The sequence below is a fragment of the Amblyraja radiata genome, chromosome 5, assembly GCF_010909765.2.
Source record: "Amblyraja radiata isolate CabotCenter1 chromosome 5, sAmbRad1.1.pri, whole genome shotgun sequence".
NCBI lineage: Eukaryota > Metazoa > Chordata > Chondrichthyes > Rajiformes > Rajidae > Amblyraja > Amblyraja radiata.
In genome coordinates, this window is record NC_045960.1 from 4,278,781 (window position 1) to 4,302,556 (window position 23,776).

Here is a 23,776-nt window from a genome sequence, read left to right on the forward strand (position 1 = left end):
ATGCAGGAAAAATGTTCCCGATGTTGGGGGAGCAGAACCTGGGGTCACAGTTTAAGAATAAGGGATAGGGGTAGGCCATTAAGGACTGAGATGAGGAAAAACCTTTTCACCCAGAGAGTTGTGACCTGTGGAATTCTCTGCCACAGAAGGCAGTGGAGGCCAATTCACTGAATGTTTTCAAGAGAGAGTTACAGTAGATTTAGCTCGTAGAACTAACGGAATCAAGGGATATGGGGGAAAAAGCAGGGCCAGGGTACAGGGATCATATTTCATATGATCAGCTATGATGAAATTGAATGGTGGTGCTGGCTCGAAGGGCCGAATGGCCTACTCCTGCACCAATTTTCTATGTTTCTATGAGCTATTGGATAAGCTGAGCATGATTTTCCCAGAATGAAGGAGATTGAGGAGGAAACCTGATCGAGGTATATAAAATGATGAGGTACAGATAGTGTTGATAGTCAGAGGGTATAGGTTTAAGGTGAGGGGAAGGAGTTTTAAGGAGGATCAGTTCAGTGAAAATAATTTTGTTGCGTCACCCATTCCTTCTCTCCAGTGATGTTGCCTGTCCCGCTGAGTTACTCCAGCATTTTGAGTCTATTATTGGCAAAATGGTAAGCGTGGATGAGGTGGGCAAAGAGCTCATTGCTGTGCTGTACAACTCTATGCTCTATCTGATGTGGGTGTGTGGCTTGATGAGGCTAACACTTCTTCTCCAATAACTATGTTATTGTTTTATTTCGGGCTATATCTCAATTTCAACAAAAGAGCTTGAAGCTCTGAAAGACAATATTGCACCCACCTATCATCATTACATAGAAACATAGAAAATAGGTGCAGCAGGAGGCCATTCGGCCTTTCGAGCCAGCACCGCTATTCATTGTGATCATGGCTGATCGTCCCCTATCAATACCCCGTGCCTGCCTTCTCCCCATATCCCTTGTCTCCACTAGTCCCTAGAGCTCTATCTAACTCTCTCTTAAATCCATCCAGTGACTTGGCCTCCACTGCCCTCTGTGGCAGGGAATTCCATAAATTCACAACTCTCTGGGTGAAAAGGTTTTTTCTCACCTCAGTCTTAAATGACCTCCCCTTTATTCAAAGACTGTGGCCCCTGGTTCTGGACTCGCCCAACTCTTGATATAAATGTTGATGCTCCCTACCAAACAGCACTTTGGCACGGATAGACTGCTGGAACTGAAGGAGGAAGCGTATTCATGTTTAGGATTCTCAAGGCCATGTAGGGCTGGATCTTTGTGTCTGAATATCTGTAACTGAGTCTGAAGAAATGTCTCCTGTGCAGTCATATTCCATGATTGCAATTTAAGAAATGTGTTTGAACTGGAAAAATATAATGTGATCTAATTGTTTATTGTATCTATTTGCACCTAGAATTTTATATTGCCTCCTACTGACAAGACAGTTTTATTTTGCCTATTAAATATTATCAAGATCATGTGAGGCTGGAGTCACATGTATACTGTACATGGGTAGATGGAAATGGAAAATAATTAGTGAGGCATTTGGGAATTTGCAATAATCTTGTACCTGTCACTTTATTACCTATTATGATGAGATTTGATTTCAAACCCGTGGACTGCCAGACCGGTACTATTAGAACATAAATAGCTATATCCCAGTATCTGTTATAATTTATTTGTCCTGGTTGTCAAACACTTTAATTCCCCGTCCCATTCCCACACTGATCTTTTGGTCCTGGTCCTCCTCCATTGTCACTGAGGCCAAACGCTTCTCATTCTCACCCAGCAAACAGCTAGCAACGGCCTGTTTCCTTAATCATCGTTACCTTTTTGCATATCATTCATTTGTTCTATATCTCTCTACTTCACTGTCTATATCTCTTGTTTCCTTTTCCCCCGACTCTCAGTCTGAAGAAGGGTCTCGACCCAAAACGTCACCCATTCCTTCTCTCCAGAGATGCTGCCTGTCCCGCTGAGTTACTCCAGCATGTTGTGGCTATCCACAATTTATTTCCAGATCTTTGACTGAATCTAAATTGGTCATTTAAGGAATGATGCTTCTGGTCAGACTCACTTCATGCCCTTGCTACAAGCCTCTGTGATTTTACTTTTGTAGATCGGTGAGTGGAGTCTGCAGGGTCTGCCAAGTGATGACTTGTCAGTTCAGAATGGCATCATTGTGACCAAAGCAACCAGATACCCACTTCTCATTGACCCTCAGACACAGGGGAAATCTTGGATCAAGAAGAAGGAACTAAATAATGATCTACAGGTAGAAATGCATCAGCTGTATAAATATGTATTAATCAGCGTGTGAATCACCACAAGAAGCACAACATGAGATACTCTGATTCATGTCATATATAGTTTATTTTCTTCTCCAATTTTCTCCCCTTTCTTTACAAAAGTTTAGGTTCCAATGGTTGCTTTCACCAGTAAAATGGATTGGAACACAGTGTATGTGGAACACAGTGTATTTGAGTATAAGAGCAGGGAGGTTCTACTGCAGTTGTACAGGGTCTTGGTGAGACCACACCTGGAGTATTGCGTACAGTTTTGGTCTCCTAATCTGAGGAAAGACATTCTTGCCATAGAGGGAGTGCAGAGAAGGTTCACCAGACTGATTCCTGGGATGGCAGGACTTTCATAAGAAGAAAGACTGGATAGACTCAGCTTGTACTCGCTAGAATTTAGAAGATTGAGGGGGGATCTTATAGAAACTTACAAACTTCTTAAGGGGTTGGACAGGCTAGATGCAGGAAGATAAATCCCGATGTTGGGGAAGTCCAGAACTAGGGGTCACAGTTTAAGGATAAGAGGGAAGTCTTTTAGGACCGAGATGCGAAAATCATTTTTTACACAGAGAGTGGTGAATCTGTGGAATTCTCTGCCACAGAAGGTAGTTGAGGCCAGTTCATTGGCTATATTTAGAAGGGAGTTAGATGTGGCCCTTGTGGCTAAAGGGATCAGGGAGTATGGAGAGAAGGCAGGGATGGGATATTGAGTTGGATGATCAGCCATGATCATATCGAATGGCGGTGCAGGCTCGAAGGGCCGAATGGCCTACTCCTGCACCTATTTTCTATGTTTCTATGAAACAAATTGTGCATCAAATCAATCTTGGACATGTGTTCATTTACTTATGTCCATTTTAATGGAAGCCACACCTGTTGTGAAATTGGACAGGACACATCTGGTCATGATGCATGGCTATAATATTTGTGGTGCCATTTAAAAGTGGCATGGTGGTGCAGCTGGTATTGCCATTGCCTTAGACACTAGACAATCGGGTTACATTCTGACCTTGGGTGCTGTCTTTGTGGCGTTTGTACATTCTCCCTGTGATGGCATCACTGCATAGGGTTCCTCTTGGTTTGCAGGTTACCTCCCACATCCCGAAGACTTGTGGGTTGCTGGGTTTATTGGCTACCCCTTGCGCATTGAGGAGTATTAGCATCGGGTGGAGTTGCTGAGGACGTGGGGCAGGGAATAAAAATGGTCAGCATTGACTCAACAGATTCCAGGGCCTGTTTAGAGTCATCGAGTTATAGAGTGAAATACAGTGCGGAAACAGAACCTTTGGCCCAACTTGCCCACCACACCAGCCAATATGTCCAAGCTACACTAGTCCCACTAGCCCTTGTTTGGTCCATATCCCTTCAAACCTGTCCTATCCATATACCTGTCTTACTGTTTCTTAAACAATGGGATTGTCCCAGCCTCAACTACCTCCTCTGCCAGCTTGTTGCATACACCCACCATCCTTTGTGTGAAAATGGTGAAAAGCGTATTGTGTTGTGGGACAACTTTGAAAGATTTGGTAGGGTTTGATTTCCAATTTCATCGGCCTAATGGCACCTCAGTTTAACCAACACGAGAGGCAGCAATGTATTGCATTTACGGCATTTGATTAGAGTAGTGAGCGGACATATACGAATTAAGGTGGAGTTCTAAACACAGATTATTTTCATTCCAAAGGTAACATACCTTAATCACAAGTATTTTCGCAATCATTTGGAGGACTCCTTGTCACTTGGGCGACCAATGCTTTTGGAAGATGTACAGGAGGAATTGGACCCTGCTTTAGATAACGTATTGGAGAAAAACTTCATCAAAAGTGGGACCACCTATAAGGTGAGTTAATTTTGTAGTGTGATTTTGCAATGTTCACAAATTACAACTCATTTCATCTAAAATGCTACCATGACATAATGATTGTATTCCCACAGCCAGCAATTCTGCCCAATTCTAATTCCCCTTGAGAAGATGATGGCAAGCCACCTCTTCAACTGCTGCTGGCCTTATCATTATTGCAGCCCCACAGTGCTATTAACTAGTGTATCCCCTGATTTATTCCCAACAGTGATATAGAGGAGGTGTGCCTTTCTTTAAAAATTGAAGTAGGGAGTTATAGGCTGGTTAGCCTCACATCAGTGCTACAGAAACTATTGGAGAGGACTCTTGAGGATAATATTTACTCCCATTTGGAAAGAATGGGACAATTAGGGACAGTCAACATGGCTCTGTACAGGGCATGTCGTGTCTTAAGAGCCTGTCCCACCAGCATGTGATTGCATGCGTCTAGCGCGACCAAACGGAAGCGGAGTTCACGCTAAGTTTGCGGTAAGTACGCGCGCTAAGTACGCGGTAAGTTCACGCGTGACGTAATTTACGTCGTACTCACCAATCAGCTGGGAAGGAGGCGGGCCAACTGAATTTGGACGTCGCACGGCGTCGGGCGGTGAGGTCATCATGCAACGCCACACGCTAGGCATACGCCGTCAAGACACTGCGTACGCCGTCGAGATGCTGCGTACGCGCTCACTGCCCCTGCGGGCCGACAGGCCGTTGGCGCGCAGAATTTTCGGACAGTGCGGGATTTTCTGAGCCCCGCACGATGTCGGGACCAGCCCCGCACAACTCCATACGCCTCTGCGTTTCGAAGTGGGACTGGCCCCGCACGGCCGTACGCCTCAAGCGACCACGTTTGGTCGTGCTAGATGCATGCAATCGCATGCTGGTGGGACAGGCCCTTTACTAACTTGATTTGAGTTTTTTGAGGAGGTGACAAAGGTGATCACTGACTGTAGGTTGATGGATGTTGTTGACATGGATTTTAGTAGGGCATTTGAGAAAGTCCCCATTGTGGGCTGGTCCAGAAGATTAAGGTGCATGGGATTGATAGTGACTTGGTCGTATGGATTCGGAATAGGCTTGCTGATAGAAGATTGAGATTTGTGGTGGAAAGCAATATTCAGGCTGGTGGACTGCAATCAGTAGAGTTACGCAGGGATCTGTGCTGGGACCTCTGCTGTTTGTGAATATATATATATAGCAATGGATTGGCCATAAATGTAGAAGGTTGGTTATTAAGTTTGCAGGTGACACCAAGATTGCTGGGATTGTGTACTGTGAGGAAGGGTGTCAAAGTATACAGTGGGATATATATCAGTTACAGAAATTGGTGGAGAAATGGCAGATGGAGTTTAATTCCAGTAAGTGAGAGATATTGCTCTTTGGGAAGGCAATTACAAGGGGAAAATCGACAATTAATGGCACGACCCTTAACAGGACTGAGGAATTTTGGGATTCAAGTCTATAACTCCTTGACAGTGGCAACACAATTTGATAGAGTAGGAAAGCAGACTTATGGTATGCTTCCTTCCATAGTTTGGGGCATTCAGTATAAGAGTCAAGAAGTCATGATGCAGCTCTATAGGATTTTGGTTGGGCTGTATTTGGAATATCGTATGCAGTCCTTGTTGCCCCATTGCAGGAAGGATGTGGAGCCTTTGGACAAGGTGCAGAGGAGGTTTACCAGAATGGTAACCAGAATGGTGCCTGGTTGAGGGGTTTTAGCTACACGTATACAGGTACAGACTTGAATTGTTTTGTCTGGTATGCCAGAAGTTGTGGGGAGATCTGATTGAAGTACATGCAATTATGAGAGGCTTAAGCCCCTGTCCCACTTTCACGACCTAATTGGCGACCTCTGCCAAGTTTGCCGACTCATTCTCGCAGCATGGTCGCCACGAGGTTGTAGGAGGTCGTAGGAGGTCTTCGTAACTCTTCCTCATGCTCGTGAGTGGTCTCTGCGTACTCGTGGTCTCAAGCAGGTCACGGCGTTTTTTCCAGCCTGATAAAAAAATGTCCAGGAGTAAAAAAAAGGTCGGCATGGAAAAAATGGATACTTTTTACTCGTAGGTAGGTCGTAGTAGGTTGTGATGGTAGTCGTAGAAAAAAAATGCAGACATGACATCATTTTATCATGTGACCATTTTCCACTCGTAGCTAGTCGTAGTTGGTCTTAGGTGTGGAAGACTGAGGTTGTAGGAGGTCGTAGGAGGTGTTGGCGAGTCAACACGACCTTGACATTTTTATCAACCCGTCTAGGGTCTTCTAAACTCGTGGATTAGCTCGTCCATGTGGGACAGGCCCTTTAGATAGGGTAGACAATCAGAACTATTTTTCCAGGATGGATTCTCAAATACTAGTGGACAAGACTTTAAGGTGAAAGGAGCAAAGTTTAAAGGAGATGTGTGGGGCAACTTGTTTTACACAGATGGTGGTGATTGCCTGGAATGCGCTGACAGAGGAAGTGGTCGGCATCTATACGTTAGTGGCATTTAAAAGACTTTTGGATAGGCATATGAATATGCAGGAAATAACGGGATATGGATTATGTGTATGTGGATAAGTGATCTTAGCAACCTGGTTGGCACATGTTCTTGTGCTGTCCTGTTCTATGTTCTTGTTAAATGTGATACATTTCAAGTAAGGATGATGAATGATTTGGAATATTTGGAGGTGGCTTTTATTTCCATGTGACCTGCCTTTGTCTCTTATAAAAAGCACAGGTTTTGATGTAATGCTTACAGTAAGTAACCTGTCCAAATTATGGCTGTGTATTATTCAAATGATACACCTTGCTGTTTAGTGTGAGTAGCTGTGGTGCCTAAAAGCATTAGCATTCGCAGCTTAGTTACAAATGGCATCACATTAGCAATCATTGGAGAAATGGAAAACCTTTGGGTCCTTTTATCAGATTGCTGAGGCATGATAGTAACGACATTAAGAGACGTTCCCACTACCAGCCTTAAATAGCCAACATTTATTAAAAAGAAAATCAATTATTGTTGTCAGTTGTTTTATGTAAGGGAACATTAAGGTTTAGCTGCTCAAGTCTGTTCAAGGCTCAGACTTCAATTATAACAACAATTCCAAGCTTGCTTGAAATTGTATAACAACCTTGGGATGATGTTTGCGAACTTCAAGGTGTAGAACCAGCTTGATTCCATCTTATCCCCCCCCTTGTCCAGTTACTTTTGACCTACATCCAAGACACCTCTAACTCTTTAATAAGCCCTTTAACTCTTCAATAACTTCCAATTTCCTGGCCCCCATTGCCTCACCGTTACCATGGACGTCGAGTCACTTTATACCTCCAACCACCACCAGGCAGATGTGATGACCTCTGGTTCACCCTTGAACAGTGGCCCAATCAATTTTCCTCCACCAACATTCACCTTTCACCTGATGGAACTCGTCCTCGCCCTCAACAACTTCTCCTTTGATTCCTCTCACTTTCTCCACAGTAAAGGTGTAGCCTTGGGCACTTGTATGGGCCCCAACTATGCCTGCCTTGTTGTCGGTTATGTTGAATAGTCTTTGTTCCAAATGTGCACTGGTCCCAGCCCCCAACTCTTTCTCCAATACATCGACGACTGAATTGGGGCTGCCTCCTGCATTGGGGCTGCCTCCTGCATGCATGCAGAACTCCGTGATATTATTTACTTTACCACTAACTTTGGTTGGACTATCTCTAACAACTCGCTCTCCTTCCTCGATCTCTGTCTCCATCACAGAGGACAGACTATTGATTGATCTGTACGACAAAGCTACCCACTCCCACAGTTATCAGGACTACCTATACCTCCCACCCTGCTTCTTGATGCTATCCCCTACTCTCGATATCTCCGTCGCCGCTGTTTATGCTCCTAAGATGCTGCTTTCCAATCTCAGACATCCGAGATGTTCTCGTCCTTTTGTAAATGTGGTTTCCCCTCTGCTGTCATAGATAGATCCCTCAGCCGTGTCTCCTCTGTGTCCTGTAGTGGAGCTCTCACTCCCCCTCCCCCCAGATGCTCCATGGATGGAGTTCCCCTGGTCCTCATCTTTCATTGCACCTGTAAAACCAAGGAACTGATTGTTGACTTTGGAGGAAGGTCGAGGAGCGACAAATCTGACTTTATTGATGTGACAGTGGTGGAGAGAGTCAAAAACATCTAATTCCTCTGCGTGCATATCTCTAAACATCTGTCCTGGACCCAGCGCATTGATGCAATCAGAAAGAAAGCCCATCAAAGCATCTACTTCCTCAGAAGATGAAGGAGATTCCGTATGTCAATGAATACTCCCTAGAGCTCCTACAGGTGTACAGTAGAGAGCATCGTGGACTAGCTTTCAACCTGAATGCCCAGGAACAAAGAACATTGCAAAAATAAGTAAAAATTGCCCAGTCCATCATGGGTTACAGGAGTCACTGCCTCAAAAAGGCCTCTCCATGGAGGAGGCGACTGAAGCGGTTCCCCCCACACCACCCCCCACACAAAACACACAAAGGAACATTAAGCACATACTTTAAAACATACTAAAAAATAAAAAAAAGTTGTAAAAACTGACGCGCTGCTGACATGGCTGCTGCCAGAGCAGCACCCCCTACCAATGCCCCCTACCAACTTGACTACGTAGGTAACTACGTAATCCTTCCCCTCTCTCGTCTTCCCCATATATGCATCCTTCTGTCTATCCTTCTCTGTGGCCCACCTGGACTTGGACGTATTTTCTCCTCTCTACCACCCCCCCCCCCCCACCCTGCACTAACATCAGTGTGAAGAAGGGTCCCGACCAAAAAGTCCCTTAGCCATGTTCTCCTGAGAAGCTGCCTGACCCACTGAGTTACTCCAACACTATGTGTCTTCTTTTGTGAACTCCTAGGTGTGTCTAATGTAAACGTTTGCATCCAGAATTTGACAAAACTCACAAAAACCTGTGTTTTTCATACCTGTAACTGAACCCTCACCCTCTCCACAAAAGATGTTGAATTTATGGCCATTGTTGATGAGGCCACAGATTTCTGATGAGATACACTTATGCTGCTATGTTTTGAACTGCTGGATCAAAACATTTATGAAATTCCGGATTATAGCATAATAGAATTTCTCAGCTCAACTAGAGATGTCCATACAGACAAAACATCTTCCAATCGGACTATTACCATCTTCCAGCTCTCAGAATCATAGACATACAGTCACACAGCATAGAAACAGGGATTTTGGCCCGACTTGCCCATGCTGACCAAGATGCCCCATCTACACTCGTCGCACCTGCACACGTTTGCCCCGTATACCTCTAAACCTTTCCGACACATGTACATGTTCAAATGCAGTTTAAATGGTGTTGTAATACCATTAAATACTTTCAGTCCATAACTAGTTCGCCAAATGGAGAAGAAGAATGATTAACATTCCTGAAGAACTGCCTCTGGTAAAGATTGAACTTGCACCATGAAGGGAGGGATAGGATGGTATAGCAGAGAGTAAAAATATTAGTCATAGGGTCATAGAGTCATACAGCATAGAAACAGACCTTTCAGTCCAACTCATCCAAGCTCTGCAAGTCCATTTACCCGTGTTTGGCCCATATCCCTCCAAACCTTTCCTATCCATGTACCTGTGCAAGTGTCTTTTAAATGCTGTTACAGTATGTGCCTCAACTACCTCTTCTGACAGCTCACTCCTTATACCCGCAATCCTCTGTGAAAAAGTTGCCCCTCAGGTTTGTGTAAAATCTTGCCCCACTCACCTTAAACATAGGTCATCTATACACAGTAAATGGATCGATTGTAATCATGTATTGTCTTTCTGCTGACTGGTTAGCACACAACAAAACCTTTCCACTGTAGCTCGGTACACGTGACAATAAACTAAACTGAACTAATCTGTTTTTTTAAATTCCCGTACCTTAGGTAAAAGACTCTGTGCATTTACCCCGTCTTTTCCCCTTATAATTTAACACACTAATTGTGGTTTGTTTTTCTGCAGGTGAAAGTGGGAGATAAAGAAACTGATGTGATGACTGGATTCATGTTGTATATTACCACAAAGCTCCCAAACCCTGCCTACACTCCAGAGATTAGTGCCAAGACATCTATCATTGACTTCACTGTGACCATTAAGGGTCTTGAGAATCAGCTGCTTGGCCGAGTCATCCTAACGGAGAAACAGGTAATCTCAGAAACTCCTCCGAACCTTGAGTCATGGGCACTGGGACAATACTTCAAACTGCCAAGCTAATGCAGGTAGTAGTGGCTAATGAATCTAGCTAGTTGTGCCAGAGACATCATTCCTCCACATCCACTACTTTAGTATAACTATTACTGATATGAATGGAATATAGAAGTGTGTGTAGCTCTTTCTTCAGGCTGTTCAGATTTTAACATAAATAGAATCACAGAAAAGGGTACTTTGGCCCTCGTTCTCCACCTCTGGTAAAAGACCCTGTCTTTTCCCTTCGTGATTTTACACATGTTTTCCATGATGATCTTGAACCCACCTACGGTGATCCTATTCACCTGCATTAAGCCTGTGTCCCTCTATGCCTTTCCTATCCAAGTACCTGTCCAACTTCCTTTTCAACATTGATATTACATCCATGTCTACAGTGGCACAGTGGTAGAGCTGCTGCCTTACAGCACCCGAGACCCGGTTTTAATCCTGACTGCGGGATGCTATCTATACGGAGTTTGACCATGGGTTTTAGAAACACAGAAACATAGAATACATAGCAGGAGGAGGCCATTCGGCCCTTCGAGCCAGCACCGCCATTCATTGTGATCATGGCTGATCATCCACAATCAGTAAACCGTGCCAGCCTTCTCCCCATATCCCTTGATTCCGCTAGCCCCTAGAACTCTATCTAACTCTCTTTTAAATTCATCCAGTGAATTGGCCTCCACTGCCCTCTGTGGAAGAGAATTCCACAAATTCACAACTATTTGGGTGAAAAAGTTTTTTTCTCACCTCAGTCTTAAATGGCCTCCTCTTTATTCTTAGACTGTGGCCCCTGGTTCTGGACTCCCCCAACATTGGGAAACATTTTCCTGCATCTAGCTTGACCAGTCTTTTTATAATTTATACATTTCTATAAGATCCCCTCTCAGGTTTTCTCCAGATGCTCCAGTTTCCTCTCACACTTCAAAGATGTACAGGTTTGTAGGTTAATTGGCTTCTGTAAATTGTAAATTGTCCCTGGTGTGTAGGGTAGTGTTGGTGTACGGGGTGAATGCTGGTCAGCATAGACTCGGTGGGCTGAAGGACCCGTTTCCACACTGTGTCTCCAAAGTCTAAAGTTTAGTCACCTCCTCTGTTTAGCTCATTATAGATAACCACCATACTCAAAACGTACTCATCAGATCTCCATTAAATGTCTCCCTCTTACCTCAAACCTGTGCCCAATCATCTAAATCTCCCCTGCCTTGGGGGTAAATACTCTGACTACCCAATTGATGCCCCTCATAATTTTATAAATGTTGAACTAGGTCTTTTACATTCCGGTGAGAATAACGGCAACCAACTTAATCGTTCCCTATAATGATGGCTTTAGGCCATTGTCCTGGCAACGTCCTGGTGAGTCTCTTCTGCACTCTCTTTTGTCACCATGTCATGTAGTGTAGCGTCCAGAATAATCTGTGCGGACTAACCAGCTGCAGCCAATGTCCTGGCCTATGAAGGCAACATACCATATTCCCTGGAGCGCAGGAGGATGAGGGGTGATCTTATAGAGGTGTATAAAATCATGAGATGAATAGATTGGGTAGATGCAGATTCTCTTTCCCAGAGTAGGTGAATCGAAGACCAGAGGACGTAGGTTTAAGGGGAAAAGATTTACATAAAAACATAGGAAAATAGGTCTATTCGGCCCTTCGAGCCAGCACTGCCATTCAATATTATCATGGCTGATCATCCAAAATCAGTACCCCGCTCCTGCCTTTTCCCCATATCCCTTGATTCCTTTAGCCCTAAGAGATAAATCTAACTCTGTTGAAAACATCCAATGAATTGGCCTCCACTGCCATCTGTGGCAGAGAATTCCACAGATTTACAATTCTGGGTGAAGATGTTTTTCTTCATTTCAGTCCTAAATGGCCTACCCCTTATTCTTAAACAGTGATCCCTGGTTCTGGACTCCCTCAACTTCAGGAACATTTCCCCTGTATCTAGCCTGTCCAATCCTTTAAAAATGTATTATGTTTCTCCAAGATCCCCTCTCATCTTTCTAAATTCCAGTGAATGCAGGCCCAGTCGACCCATTCTTTCATCATATGTCAGTCCCGCCATCCCGGGAATTAACCTGGTGAACCTACGCTGCACTCCCTCAATAGCAATAATGTCCTTCCTCAAATTAGGAGACCAAAATTGCACACAATACTCCAGGTGCCGTCTCTTCAGGACAACTGCAATAGGATCTCCTTGCTCCCTAAACTCAAATCCTCTCGCAATGAAGACCAACATGCCATTAGCTTTCTTCACTGCCTACTGCACTTGCATGATTATTTTCAGTGACTGATGTACAAGCACACCCAGGCCTCGTTGCACCTCCCCTTTTCTAATCTGACACCATTCTGATAATAGTCTGCCTTCCTGTTCTTGCCACCTAAGTGGATAACCTCACATTTATCCACATTATACTGCATCTGCCATGCATCAGCCCACTCACCCAACCTATCCAAGTCACCCTGCAGCCTCATAGCATCCTCCTCACAGCTCACACTGCCACCCAGCTTTGTGTCATCTGCAAACTTGGAGATGTCACATTTAATTCCTTTGTCTAATTCGTTAATATATATTGTAAATAACTGCGGTCCCAGCACCGAGCCTTGCGGCACCCCACTAGTCACTGCCTGCCATTCTGAAAAGGACCCGTTAATTCCTACTTTTTGCTTCCTGTCTGCCAACCAGTTCTCTATCCATGTCAATACCCTACCCCCAATACCATGTGCTCTAATTTGGCACATTAGTCTCTTGTATGGGATCTTATCAAAGGCTTTTTGAAAGTCCAGATACACCACATCCACTGGCTCTCCCTGTTCCATTCTACTTGTTACATCCTCAAAAAATTGCAGAAGATTAGTCAAACATGATTTCCCCTTCATAAATCCATGCTGACTTTGACCGATCCTGTCACTGCTTTCCAAACGCGCTGCTATAACATCTTTAACAACCAACTCAAGCATCATCCCCACTAAAGCTAACTGGTCAATACTTTCCCGTTTTCTCTCTCCCTCCTTTCTTAAAATGTGGAGTTACATTGGCTACTCTCCAGCCCACAGGAACTGATCCAGAGTCGAGAGAACATTGGAAAATGATCACCAATGCATCCACGATTTCTCGGGCCACCACCTTGATTGGGATGCAGACCATCAGGCCCTGGGGATTTATCTGCCTTCAGTCCCAACAGTTTACCGAACACTATTTCCTGATTAATGTGGATTCCCTTCATTTCCTCCCTCATGCTAGATCCATGGTCCTCTAGTATTTCTGGGAGATTGTTTGTGTCTTCCTTAGTGACGACAGAGCCAAAGTCCTCGTTTAACTGTTCTGCCATTTCTTTGTTTCCCATTATAAATTCACCGGTCTCTGATTGTAAGGGACCTACATTTGTCTTCGCTAATCTTCTCCTTTTTACATATCTAAAGAAGCTTTCAGTCTGTTTTTATATTCCCTGCAAGCTTTCTTTCATGCTCTTTTTCCTCCTCTTGATTAACCCCCTTTGTCCTCCTCTGTTGAGTTCCTCTTTCTCGTTCTTATTTTGGTTCAATTTACTCCTTAAACTGTCATTTACGAATGCCATCATTATGTTGTCCCTTTCTATGTCCTCACTTAATGAGTCTGTTTGTCTCCAACTTCAGGTTGATACAATCTATGCCAAGATATCTAACAAGGCCATGTTCATTAGTTGCCTTCTGTTGGTTTTTAATAGCTTCCCAATACTCCAGCTTTCCACTAATCTGTCATGTTACAAGCCTTCTCTTTTGCTTTTATGCCATCTTTGATTATCTTTGTCAGCCATGGTGGCCTCATTCTCCCTTTGGTATGTTTCTTAGTCTTTGGGGATGAACAGATCCTACTGCTTCTGAATTATTCCTAGAAACTCCTGCCATTGCTGCTCCACCAACATTCGTGCAAGGGTCCTGTTCCAATCTACTGTAGCCAGCTCCTCACTCTTGCCTAGGATGTTACCTTTACTCCAGAGTAATACTGCTGATACATCTGATATCAGCATCTCCCTCTCAAAAGTCAGGTTGAATTCTATCATATTATGATCACAACCTTCTATAGGTTCCTTCTCCTTCAGCTCCCTTATCAGGTCTGGTTTATTACACAACACCTAATCCAGAATTGCCTTTTCCCAGTGTGCTCGACTACACATAGCTACATTAGAAGCCATCTTGTAGGCATTCTTCAAATTCCTTTTGGGATCTCGTACCAACCTGATTTTCCCAGTCTCCTTGCATATTGAAATCCCCCATGACCACTGTAACATTTTCTTTCTAAAATGTATTTTCTATTTCCTGATGTAATTTATACCTGAGGTCCAGACGACTATTTGGAGGCCTGTACGTAACTCCCATCAGGGTCTTTTTACCCTTGCCCTTTCTTAACTCCACTCCCACAAGGATTCTGCATCTTCTGATCCAATGTCGTTTCTTGCTAAGAATTGGATTTTATTCCTTACCAACAGAGCCACCCCATCCCCTCTGCCCACCTGCTGCTCTCTCTTTCTGATAGGATGTGTATCCGTGGATGTTCAGCTCCCAGCTCCGAGCCTCTTTCAGATATGACTGCGTGATGCATACAACATCATTCCTGCCAATATCTAAAGGGCCTGTCCCACTGTACAAGGTAATTCAAGAGTTCTCCCGAGTTTCCCCGATTCGAACTCGGAGAATTAAGGTAATAGCCGCTCGTAGGTACTCGGGGCTCTCGTGCACATTTTTCATTTTGCTGAAAAAACTTCACGAGTTTCCGCGTTTCCCGAGTACCTGCCGTTAGCGTTACGAGCTGCTACGAGTGGTTAAGGGGATCAGATGGTATGGAGAGAAGGCAGGTACGGGATACTGAGTTGGATGATCAGCCATGATCATATTGAATGGCGGTGCAGGCTCGAAGGGCCGAATGGCCTACTCCTGCACCTAATTTCTATGTTTCTATGTCCCGAGCTCCGACGTACCCGCTAGGTACATTCTACATACTTACCATGAGTTTAATTTTTTTTAAACTCGGGAGAGCTCTTGAATTACCTCGTACAGTGGGACAGACCCTTAACTGCGCGAAAACCTCATCCACCTTGCTTTGTATATTGCATGCTTTTAGATATAATACCTTGCGTTCTGTATTTACCACCCTTCTTCCCACAATGGTCCCACTGTTGCCTGACGTTGGAATCTGATGTGTTTTAAAACTTCCTGTCCTATTTCTTATCCTGTAGATTTTGGTAATCTCTGCTGTGCACTTTTCCCTTTAACTTTACCCATGCTTTTCCAATCTATTAACCCCCCCGCTCCCCCCACCCGATTCTGATAGGGTAACCAGAGATATAGACTGTGATATATAGGGATATAAAACAAATGAATGAAAGATATGTTGAAACTTAATGATGATGAAGGAAATAGATAATACGCCAGATAATACGGAATCCCACCACTAGTTACATTTTCACATCTCCACCCCTTTTGGCCTTCTGTTGAGACAGCTCCCCCCACATCTCCCTGGTTAACTCATCCCTTCCCATCCAAACCACCCCTTCCCCAGGTACCTTTCCCTACAACTGCAGAAGATGCAACACCTGTCCCTATACCTCCTCCCTCGACTGTCCAGGGACCCCGACAGTTCTTTCAGGTTAGGCAGAGGTTCACGCCCCTCCTCCAACCTCATCTACTGTATCCGTTGTTCAAGGTGTGGACTCTTAGACATCGGTGACACCAAACGTAGACTGGGCAACTTACACCCCAGTGGTATGAACATTGACTTGTCTAACTTCCAGTAACCCCTGCATTCCCTCTCTCTCCACCCTTTCCCCAAGTTGTACCAGCTTCAAATTCATCTTTTCGAGTCTCATTGTCTGTAACTTGTTCTCACCTAACAACTAACTATGTCATTATCGTCAATCATTTTTTGCATATCTTTCATTCATTTGTTCTATATCTCTACATAGAAACATAGAAACATAGAAACATAGAAATTAGGTGCAGGAGTAGGCCATTCGGCCCTTCGAGCCTGCACCGCCATTCAATATGATCATGGCTGATCATCCAACTCAGTATCCCGTACCTGCCTTCTCTCCATACCCTCTGATCCCCTTAGCCACAAGGGCCACATCTAACTCCCTCTTAAATATAGCCAATGAACTGGCCTCGACTACCCTCTGTGGCAGGGAGTTCCAGAGATTCACCACTCTCTGTGTGAAAAAAGTTCTTCTCATCTCGGTTTTAAAGGATTTCCCCCTTATCCTTAAGCTGTGACCCCTTGTCCTGGACTTCCCCAACATCGGGAGCAATCTTCCTGCATCTAGCCTGTCCAACCCCTTAAGAATTTTGTAAGTTTCTATAAGATCCCCTCTCAATCTCCTAAATTCTAGAGAGTATAAACCAAGTCTATCCAGTCTTTCTTCATAAGACAGTCCTGACATCCCAGGAATCAGTCTGGTGAACCTTCTCTGCACTCCCTCTATGGCAATAATGTCCTTCCTCAGATTTGGAGACCAAAACTGTACGCAATACTCCAGGTGTGGTCTCACCAAGACCCTGTACAACTGCAGTAGAACTTCCCTGCTCCTATACTCAAATCCTTTTGCTATGAAAGCTAACATACCATTCGCTTTCTTCACTGCCTGCTGCACCTGCATGCCCACTTTCAATGACTGGTGTACCATGACACGCAGGTCTCGCTGCATCTCCCCTTTTCCTAGTCGGCCACCATTTAGATAATAGTCTGCTTTCCTGTTTTTGCCACCAAAATGGATAACCTCACATTTATCCACATTATACTGCATCTGCCAAACATTTGCCCACTCACCCAGCCTATCCAAGTCACCTTGCAGTCTCCTAGCATCCTCCTCACAGCTAACACTGCCCCCCAGCTTAGTGTCATCCGCAAACTTGGATATATTGCCTTCAATTCCCTCATCCAGATCATTAATATATATTGTAAATAGCTGGGGTCCCAGCACTGAGCCTTGCGGTACCCCACTAGTCACTGCCTGCCATTGTGAAAAGGACCCGTTTACTCCTACTCTTTGCTTCCTGTTTGCCAGCCAGTTCTCTATCCACATCAATACTGAACCCCCAATGCCGTGTGCTTTAAGTTTGTAAACTAATCTCTTATGTGGGACCTTGTCGAAAGCCTTCTGGAAGTCCAGATACACCACATCCACTGGTTCTCCCCTATCCACGCTACTAGTTACATCCTCGAAAAATTCTATAAGATTCGTCAGACATGATTTACCTTTTGTAAATCCATGCTGACTTTGTCCAATGATTTCACCACTTTCCAAATGTGCTGCTATCCCATCTTTAATAACTGACTCTAGCAGTTTCCCCACTACCGATGTTAGACTAACTGGTCTGTAATTCCCCGTTTTCTCTCTCCCTCCCTTCTTAAAAAGTGGGGTTACGTTTGCTACCCGCCAATCCTCAGGAACTACTCCAGAATCTAAAGAGTTTTGAAAGATTATTACTAATGCATCCATTATTTCTGGAGCTACTTCCTTAAGTACTCTGGGATGCAGCCTATCTGGCCCTGGGGATTTATCGGCCTTTAATCCATTCAATTTACCCAACACCACTTCCCGGCTAACCTGGATTTCACTCAATTCCTCCAACTCCTTTGACCCGTGGTCCCCTGCTATTTCCAGCAGATTATTTATGTCTTCCTTAGTGAAGACGGAACCAAAGTAGTTATTCAATTGGTCTGCCATATCCTTGTTCCCCATGATCAACTCACCCGTTTCTGACTGCAAGGGACCTACATTTGTTTTAACTAATCTCTTTCTTTTCACATATCTATAAAAACTTTTGCAGTCAGTTTTTATGTTCCCTGCCAGTTTTCTTTCATAATCTATTTTTCCTTTCCTAATTAAGCCCTTTGTCCTCCTCTGCTGGTCTCTGAATTTCTCCCAGTCCTCCGGTATGCTGCTTTTTCTGGCTAATTTGTACGCATCATCCTTCGCTTTGATACTATCCCTGATTTCCTTTGTTATCCACGGATGCACTACCTTCCCTGATTTATTCTTTTGCCAAACTGGGATGAACAATTTTTGTAGTTCATCCATGCAGTCTTTAAATGTCTTCCATTGCATATCCACCGTCAACCCTTTTAGAATTAATTGCCAGTCAATCTTGGCCAATTCACGTCTCATACCCTCAAAGTTACCTTTCTTTAAGTTCAGAACCATTGTTTCTGAATTAACAATGTCACTCTCCATCCTAATGAAGAACTCAACCATATTATGGTCACTCTTGCCCAAGGGGGCACGTACAACAAGACTGCTAACTAACCCTTCCTCATTACTCAATACCCAGTCTAAAATAGCCTGCTCTCTCGTTGGTTCCTCTACATGTTGATTTAGATAACTATCCCGCATACATTCCAAAAAATCCTCTTCCTCAGCACCCCTGCCAATTTGATTCACCCAATCTATATGTAGATTGAAGTCACCCATTATAACGGTTTTGCCTTTGTCGCACGCATTTCTAATTTCCTGTTTGATACCATCTCCAACTTCACTACTACTGTTAGGTGGCCTGTACACAACACCCACCAGCGTTTTCTGCCCCTTAGTGTTTCGCAGCTCTACCCATACCGATTCCACATCCTGCAAACTAATGTCCTTCCTTTCCATTGCGTTAATCTCCTCTCTAATCAGCAACGCTACCCCACCTCCTTTTCCTTTCTCTCTATCCCTCCTGAATATTGAATATCCCTGGATGTTCAGCTCCCAGCCTTGGTCACCCTGGAGCCATGTCTCCGTGATCCCAACTATATCATAGTCATTAATAGCTATATAACATCATCGTCTATATCTTTCATTTCCCTTTCCCCTGACTCTCGACTCGAAACGTCTCCTATTCCTTTTCTCCAGAGATGCTGCCTGACCTATTGAGTTACTCCAGCATTTTGTGTCTATCTTTGGTATAAACTAGCATCTGCAGTTCTTTGTTTCTACATGTTGCTATACACCGTCTGGTGTTCATAAGTTCATAAGTGATAGGAGCAGAATTAGGCCATTCAATCATGGCCGATCTATGTTAACCCCATTCTCCTGCCTTCTCCCTATATTCCCTGACACTCATACTAATCAGAAATCTATCTTTCTCTGCCTTGAAAATCGCCATTGACGGCCTCCACAGCCTTCTGCGGCAAATAATTCGACAGATTCACAGATTCGACAGATTCACCACCCTCTGATAAATTCCTCCTCGTGTCCTTCCTAATGCAACGTCCTTTAATTCTGAAGCTGTGACCTCTAGTCCTAGACTCTCCCACTAGAGGAAACATCCTCCCCACATCCACTGAATTCTCCCAGTTTTGCTAGCCCTTGCTGTCTCCTCCCCTTCCTTAACCCTCGAGCTGTCTCCTCCCATCCCCCCGCCCTCGGGCTCCTCCTCCTCCCTTTTTCCTTCCTTCTCCCCCCCACCCCACATCAGTCTGAAGAAGGGTTTCGGCCCGAAATTTCCTTCGCTCCATAGATGCTGCTGCACCCGCTGAGTTTCTCCAGCATTTTTGTGTACCTTCCACTCTATCCAAGCCTTTCATTATTCGGTAAGTTTCAATGAAGGCCCTCTTCATCCTTCTAAACTCCAGTGAGTACAGGCCCAGTGCCGTCAAACACTCATCATATGTTAACCTACTCTTTCCTGGAATCATTCTCATAAACCTCCTCTGAACCTTCTCCAGTGCCAGCACATCCTTCCTCAGATAGGGAGCCCAGAATTGCTCACAATATTCCAAATGCAGTCTGACCAGCGCCTTATAGAGCCTCAACATTACATCCCTGTTTTTGTATTCTAGTCCTCATTAAATAAATGCTAGCATTGTGTTTGCCTTCCTTACTACCGATTCCACTTGCAATTTTTGGGGAATTCTGCACCAGCACTCCCAAGTCCCTTTGCACCTCCGATTTCTGAATTCTATTCCATTTGGAAAATAGTCTACGTCTTTATTCCTACTACGAAATGCACGACTCCACACTTCGTTATGCTGTTTTCCATCTGATACTTCTCTGCCCATTCTCCCAACCTGTCCAAGTCCTTCTGCAGAGTCACTGCTTTCTCTACATTACCTGCCCCTCCACCTATTTTCGTATCATCTGCAAACTTGACCACAAAACCTTCAATCCCTTCATCCAAATCATTAATATACAACGTGAAGAGTAGCGGCCCCAGCACCAACCCCTGCGGAACTCCACTAGTCACTGGCAGCCAAGCAGAAAACTCCCCCTTTATTACCACTCTTTGCCTTCTGCCATCCAGCCAACCTGCTATCCAGGCTAGTATCTGGAAACAATGGGTATCTTCTTTACCAGCCTTACCTGTGGCACCTGATCAAAGGCTTTCTGAAAATCTAGGTAAACAACATCTACTGACTCCTTTGTCTGTCCTGCTATTTACTTCCTCAAAGAATTCCAACAGATTTGTCAGGCAAGACCTCCCCAACACAAAACCTGTGTTTGTTGTGCACAAGATGTAGCTCCTCCAGTGCTAGCCGGGGCGTCTTCCAGGACAAGAGTAGACTGCAGCCATGATGATGGAGGTGAATTCCCTTGGGATGTAGAAGGTACAACATTTTGAAGAAGTCAAAAGTAATCTCCATCCGAAACGTCACCCATTCCTTCTGTCCAGAGATGGCAGGAGTGACCAGTAGGGTGCCGCAAGGCTCGGTGCTGGGACAGCAGCTATTTACAATATACAGTACATCAATGACTTAGATGAAGGAATTAAAAGTAACATTAGCAAATTTGCAGATGACACAAAGCTGGGTGGCAGTGTGAACTATGAGGATGCAGAGTGACTTGGACATAGAAACATAGAAACATAGAAAGTAGGTGCGAGAGTAGACCACCAGGTCCGTCGAGCCCGCACCGCCATTCGCTCATGGCTGAACACTAAACAGACACACTTACCCACAAACAGTAGACACAAGACACAGAACACAAGACACTACCCTCCCCTTTATACCGCTATCACCCCTCTCCACCCCAAGAACCTCGTGATCTCCTGGGGGAGGCAAAAAAACGGATAAAAACCCAGGTCCAATTCGGGAAAAAAATCCGGGAAATTCCTCTCCGACCCCAATCCAGGCGATCGACACTTGTCCAGGAGATCACTCAGGTCTTACTATACTAACCATACCTAGGTCCATATCCCTGCGCTCTCCCCGTAGCCCCTTATCCCCTTGGCAGCTAAAAAACCATCTATTTTAGACTTAAATATATTTAACGTTTCTGCTTCCACTGCTCCCTGGGGCAGTGAATTCCATCAATTAACCACCCTCTGGGTGAAGAAGTTCTTCCTCATCTCAGTTTTAAAAGAGCCCCCCCTTATTCTGCAACTATGTCCCCTAGTTCTAGTTTCCCCGATCATTGGGAACATCCTCGGTGCATCCACCCGATCAAGGCCCCTCACGATCTTATATGTTTCAATGAGATCGCCTCTCATTCTTCTAAACTCCAAAGAGTAGAGTTCCAGCCTACTTAACCTTTCCTCATATGTCAATCCCCTCATTGCAGGAATTAATCTTGTAAACCTTCGCTGCACTGCCTCCAGGGCTAGTACATCCTTTCTTAAGTATGGACCCCAGAACTGTACACAGTATTCCAAATGTGGTCTCACTAATACTGTGTACAGCTGCAGCAAGACCTCCGTGTTTTTATACTCAATCCCCCTAGCAATAAAGGCCAAAACTCCATTGGCCTTCCTGATTGCTTGCTGCACCTGCATACTAACTTTTAGTGATTCATGTACTAATACCCCTAGATCCCTTTGCGTTGCATTACAACGCAGCTCCTCCTCATTTAGAAAATAACTTGCCCTATCATTTTTTTTCCCAAAGTGAATGACTACACATTTATTAGTATTAAATTTCATCTGCCAAGTTGTTGCCCACTCACCTAGCTTATCTATATCCTTTTGCAGACTCTTCCTATCCTCCTCATCCCCTACTTTTCCTCCCATTTTTGTATCGTCCGCAAATTTTGATATATTACACTTGGTTCCCTCCTCCAAATCATTTATATAAATTGTGAACAACTGGGGTCCCAGCACCGACCCTTGCGGAACCCCGCTAGTTACCGGTTGCCATCCCGAGTATGAACCATTTATCCCCACTCTCTGCTTCCTATTTGTTAGCCAATCCTCTACCCATGCTAATATATTACCCCCAATCCCATAATTTTTTATGTTTAGCAATAGTCTCTTATGTGGCACCTTGTCAAAAGCCTTTTGGAAGTCCAAGTATACCACATCCACCGGTTCCCCTTTATCCACCCGGGTTGTTACTTCCTCAAAGAATTCGAGCAGATTCGTTAAACAGGACTTCCCCTTCACAAAACCATGCTGGTTCTGTCCGATGAAGTCATGTTTATCCAAGTGCCCCGTTAGTGTTTCTTTAATAATTGTCTCTAACATTTTACCCACCACCGATGTTAGACTAACCGGTCTATAGTTACCCGCCTTCTGTTTACTTCCTTTTTTAAATATAGGTGTTACATTGGCCATTTTCCAATCCACTGGGACCGTTCCTGCCTCCAGGGAGTTTTGGAAAATTATCACCAATGCATCCACAATCCCCACCGCTATCTCCCTCAAGACCCTTGGATGTAATCCATCAGGCCCAGGGGATTTATCCTCCTTCAGTCTCATTAATTTCCCTAATACCACCTCCTTGGTGATCTTAATAGTATTTAGCTCCTCCATTCCTACCGCCCCCTGTTTATCCAGCGTTGGAATATTTTTTGTGTCTTCTATGGTGAAGACTGATACAAAATACTCGTTTAATGCCTTTGCCATTTCCATGTTCCCCACCAACAACTCTCCAGTCTCACCCTCCAATGGACCAACGTTCACCTTAGCCACCCTTTTTCTTTTTATATAGCTATAAAAACTCTTACTATTAGTTTTTATGTTGTTCGCTAAATTCCTTTCATAGTCTATTTTCCCCGTCTTAATTAATCTCTTAGTTATTTTTTGCTGACCTTTAAATGCTTCCCAATCCTCTACCCTCCCACTATCTCTGGCTACCTTATATGCCCTTGCCTTCAGCCGAATACTATCCTTTATAGTTTTACTGAGCCATGGCTGACTGTTCTTACCCTTACCCCTTTTTTTCTTCATAGGAATAAATTTTTCTTGAAGGTTATACAGTAGATCCTTAAACGTACACCACTGCTCATGTACCGTCTTATTCTTGAGTCTGCTATCCCAGTCAACTTTGATCAGCTCAGTCCTCATACCTTCATAATCCCCCTTATTTAGACTAAGCACCCTAGCCTGAGTTTCAACCTGCTCCCCTTCTATTTGAATATGGAATTCGACCATATTGTGGTCACTTGTTCCCAACGAGTCCCTAACTATGACATTTTTAATTAATCCTGCTTCATTACACAGGACCAGATCCAAGATTGCCTCCCCCCTTGTCGGTTCTGTGACATACTGTTCTAGGAACCCGTCTCTAATACAT

The 23,776-nt window shown here is 44.3% G+C and overlaps 1 protein-coding gene across 1 annotated transcript in view; it reads left to right on the top strand.

Annotated features, from left to right (window-relative positions):
• LOC116972889 (dynein heavy chain 8, axonemal-like) overlaps positions 1–23,776 on the top strand; it is a 574,435-nt gene that overhangs the window by 461,293 nt on the left and 89,366 nt on the right. The window contains exons 78-80 of the mRNA XM_033020476.1: positions 2,098–2,253; positions 3,960–4,115; positions 10,085–10,267. Coding sequence (XP_032876367.1) covers positions 2,098–2,253; positions 3,960–4,115; positions 10,085–10,267 — 495 coding nt within the window. The remainder of the gene's footprint in view (positions 1–2,097; positions 2,254–3,959; positions 4,116–10,084; positions 10,268–23,776) is intronic.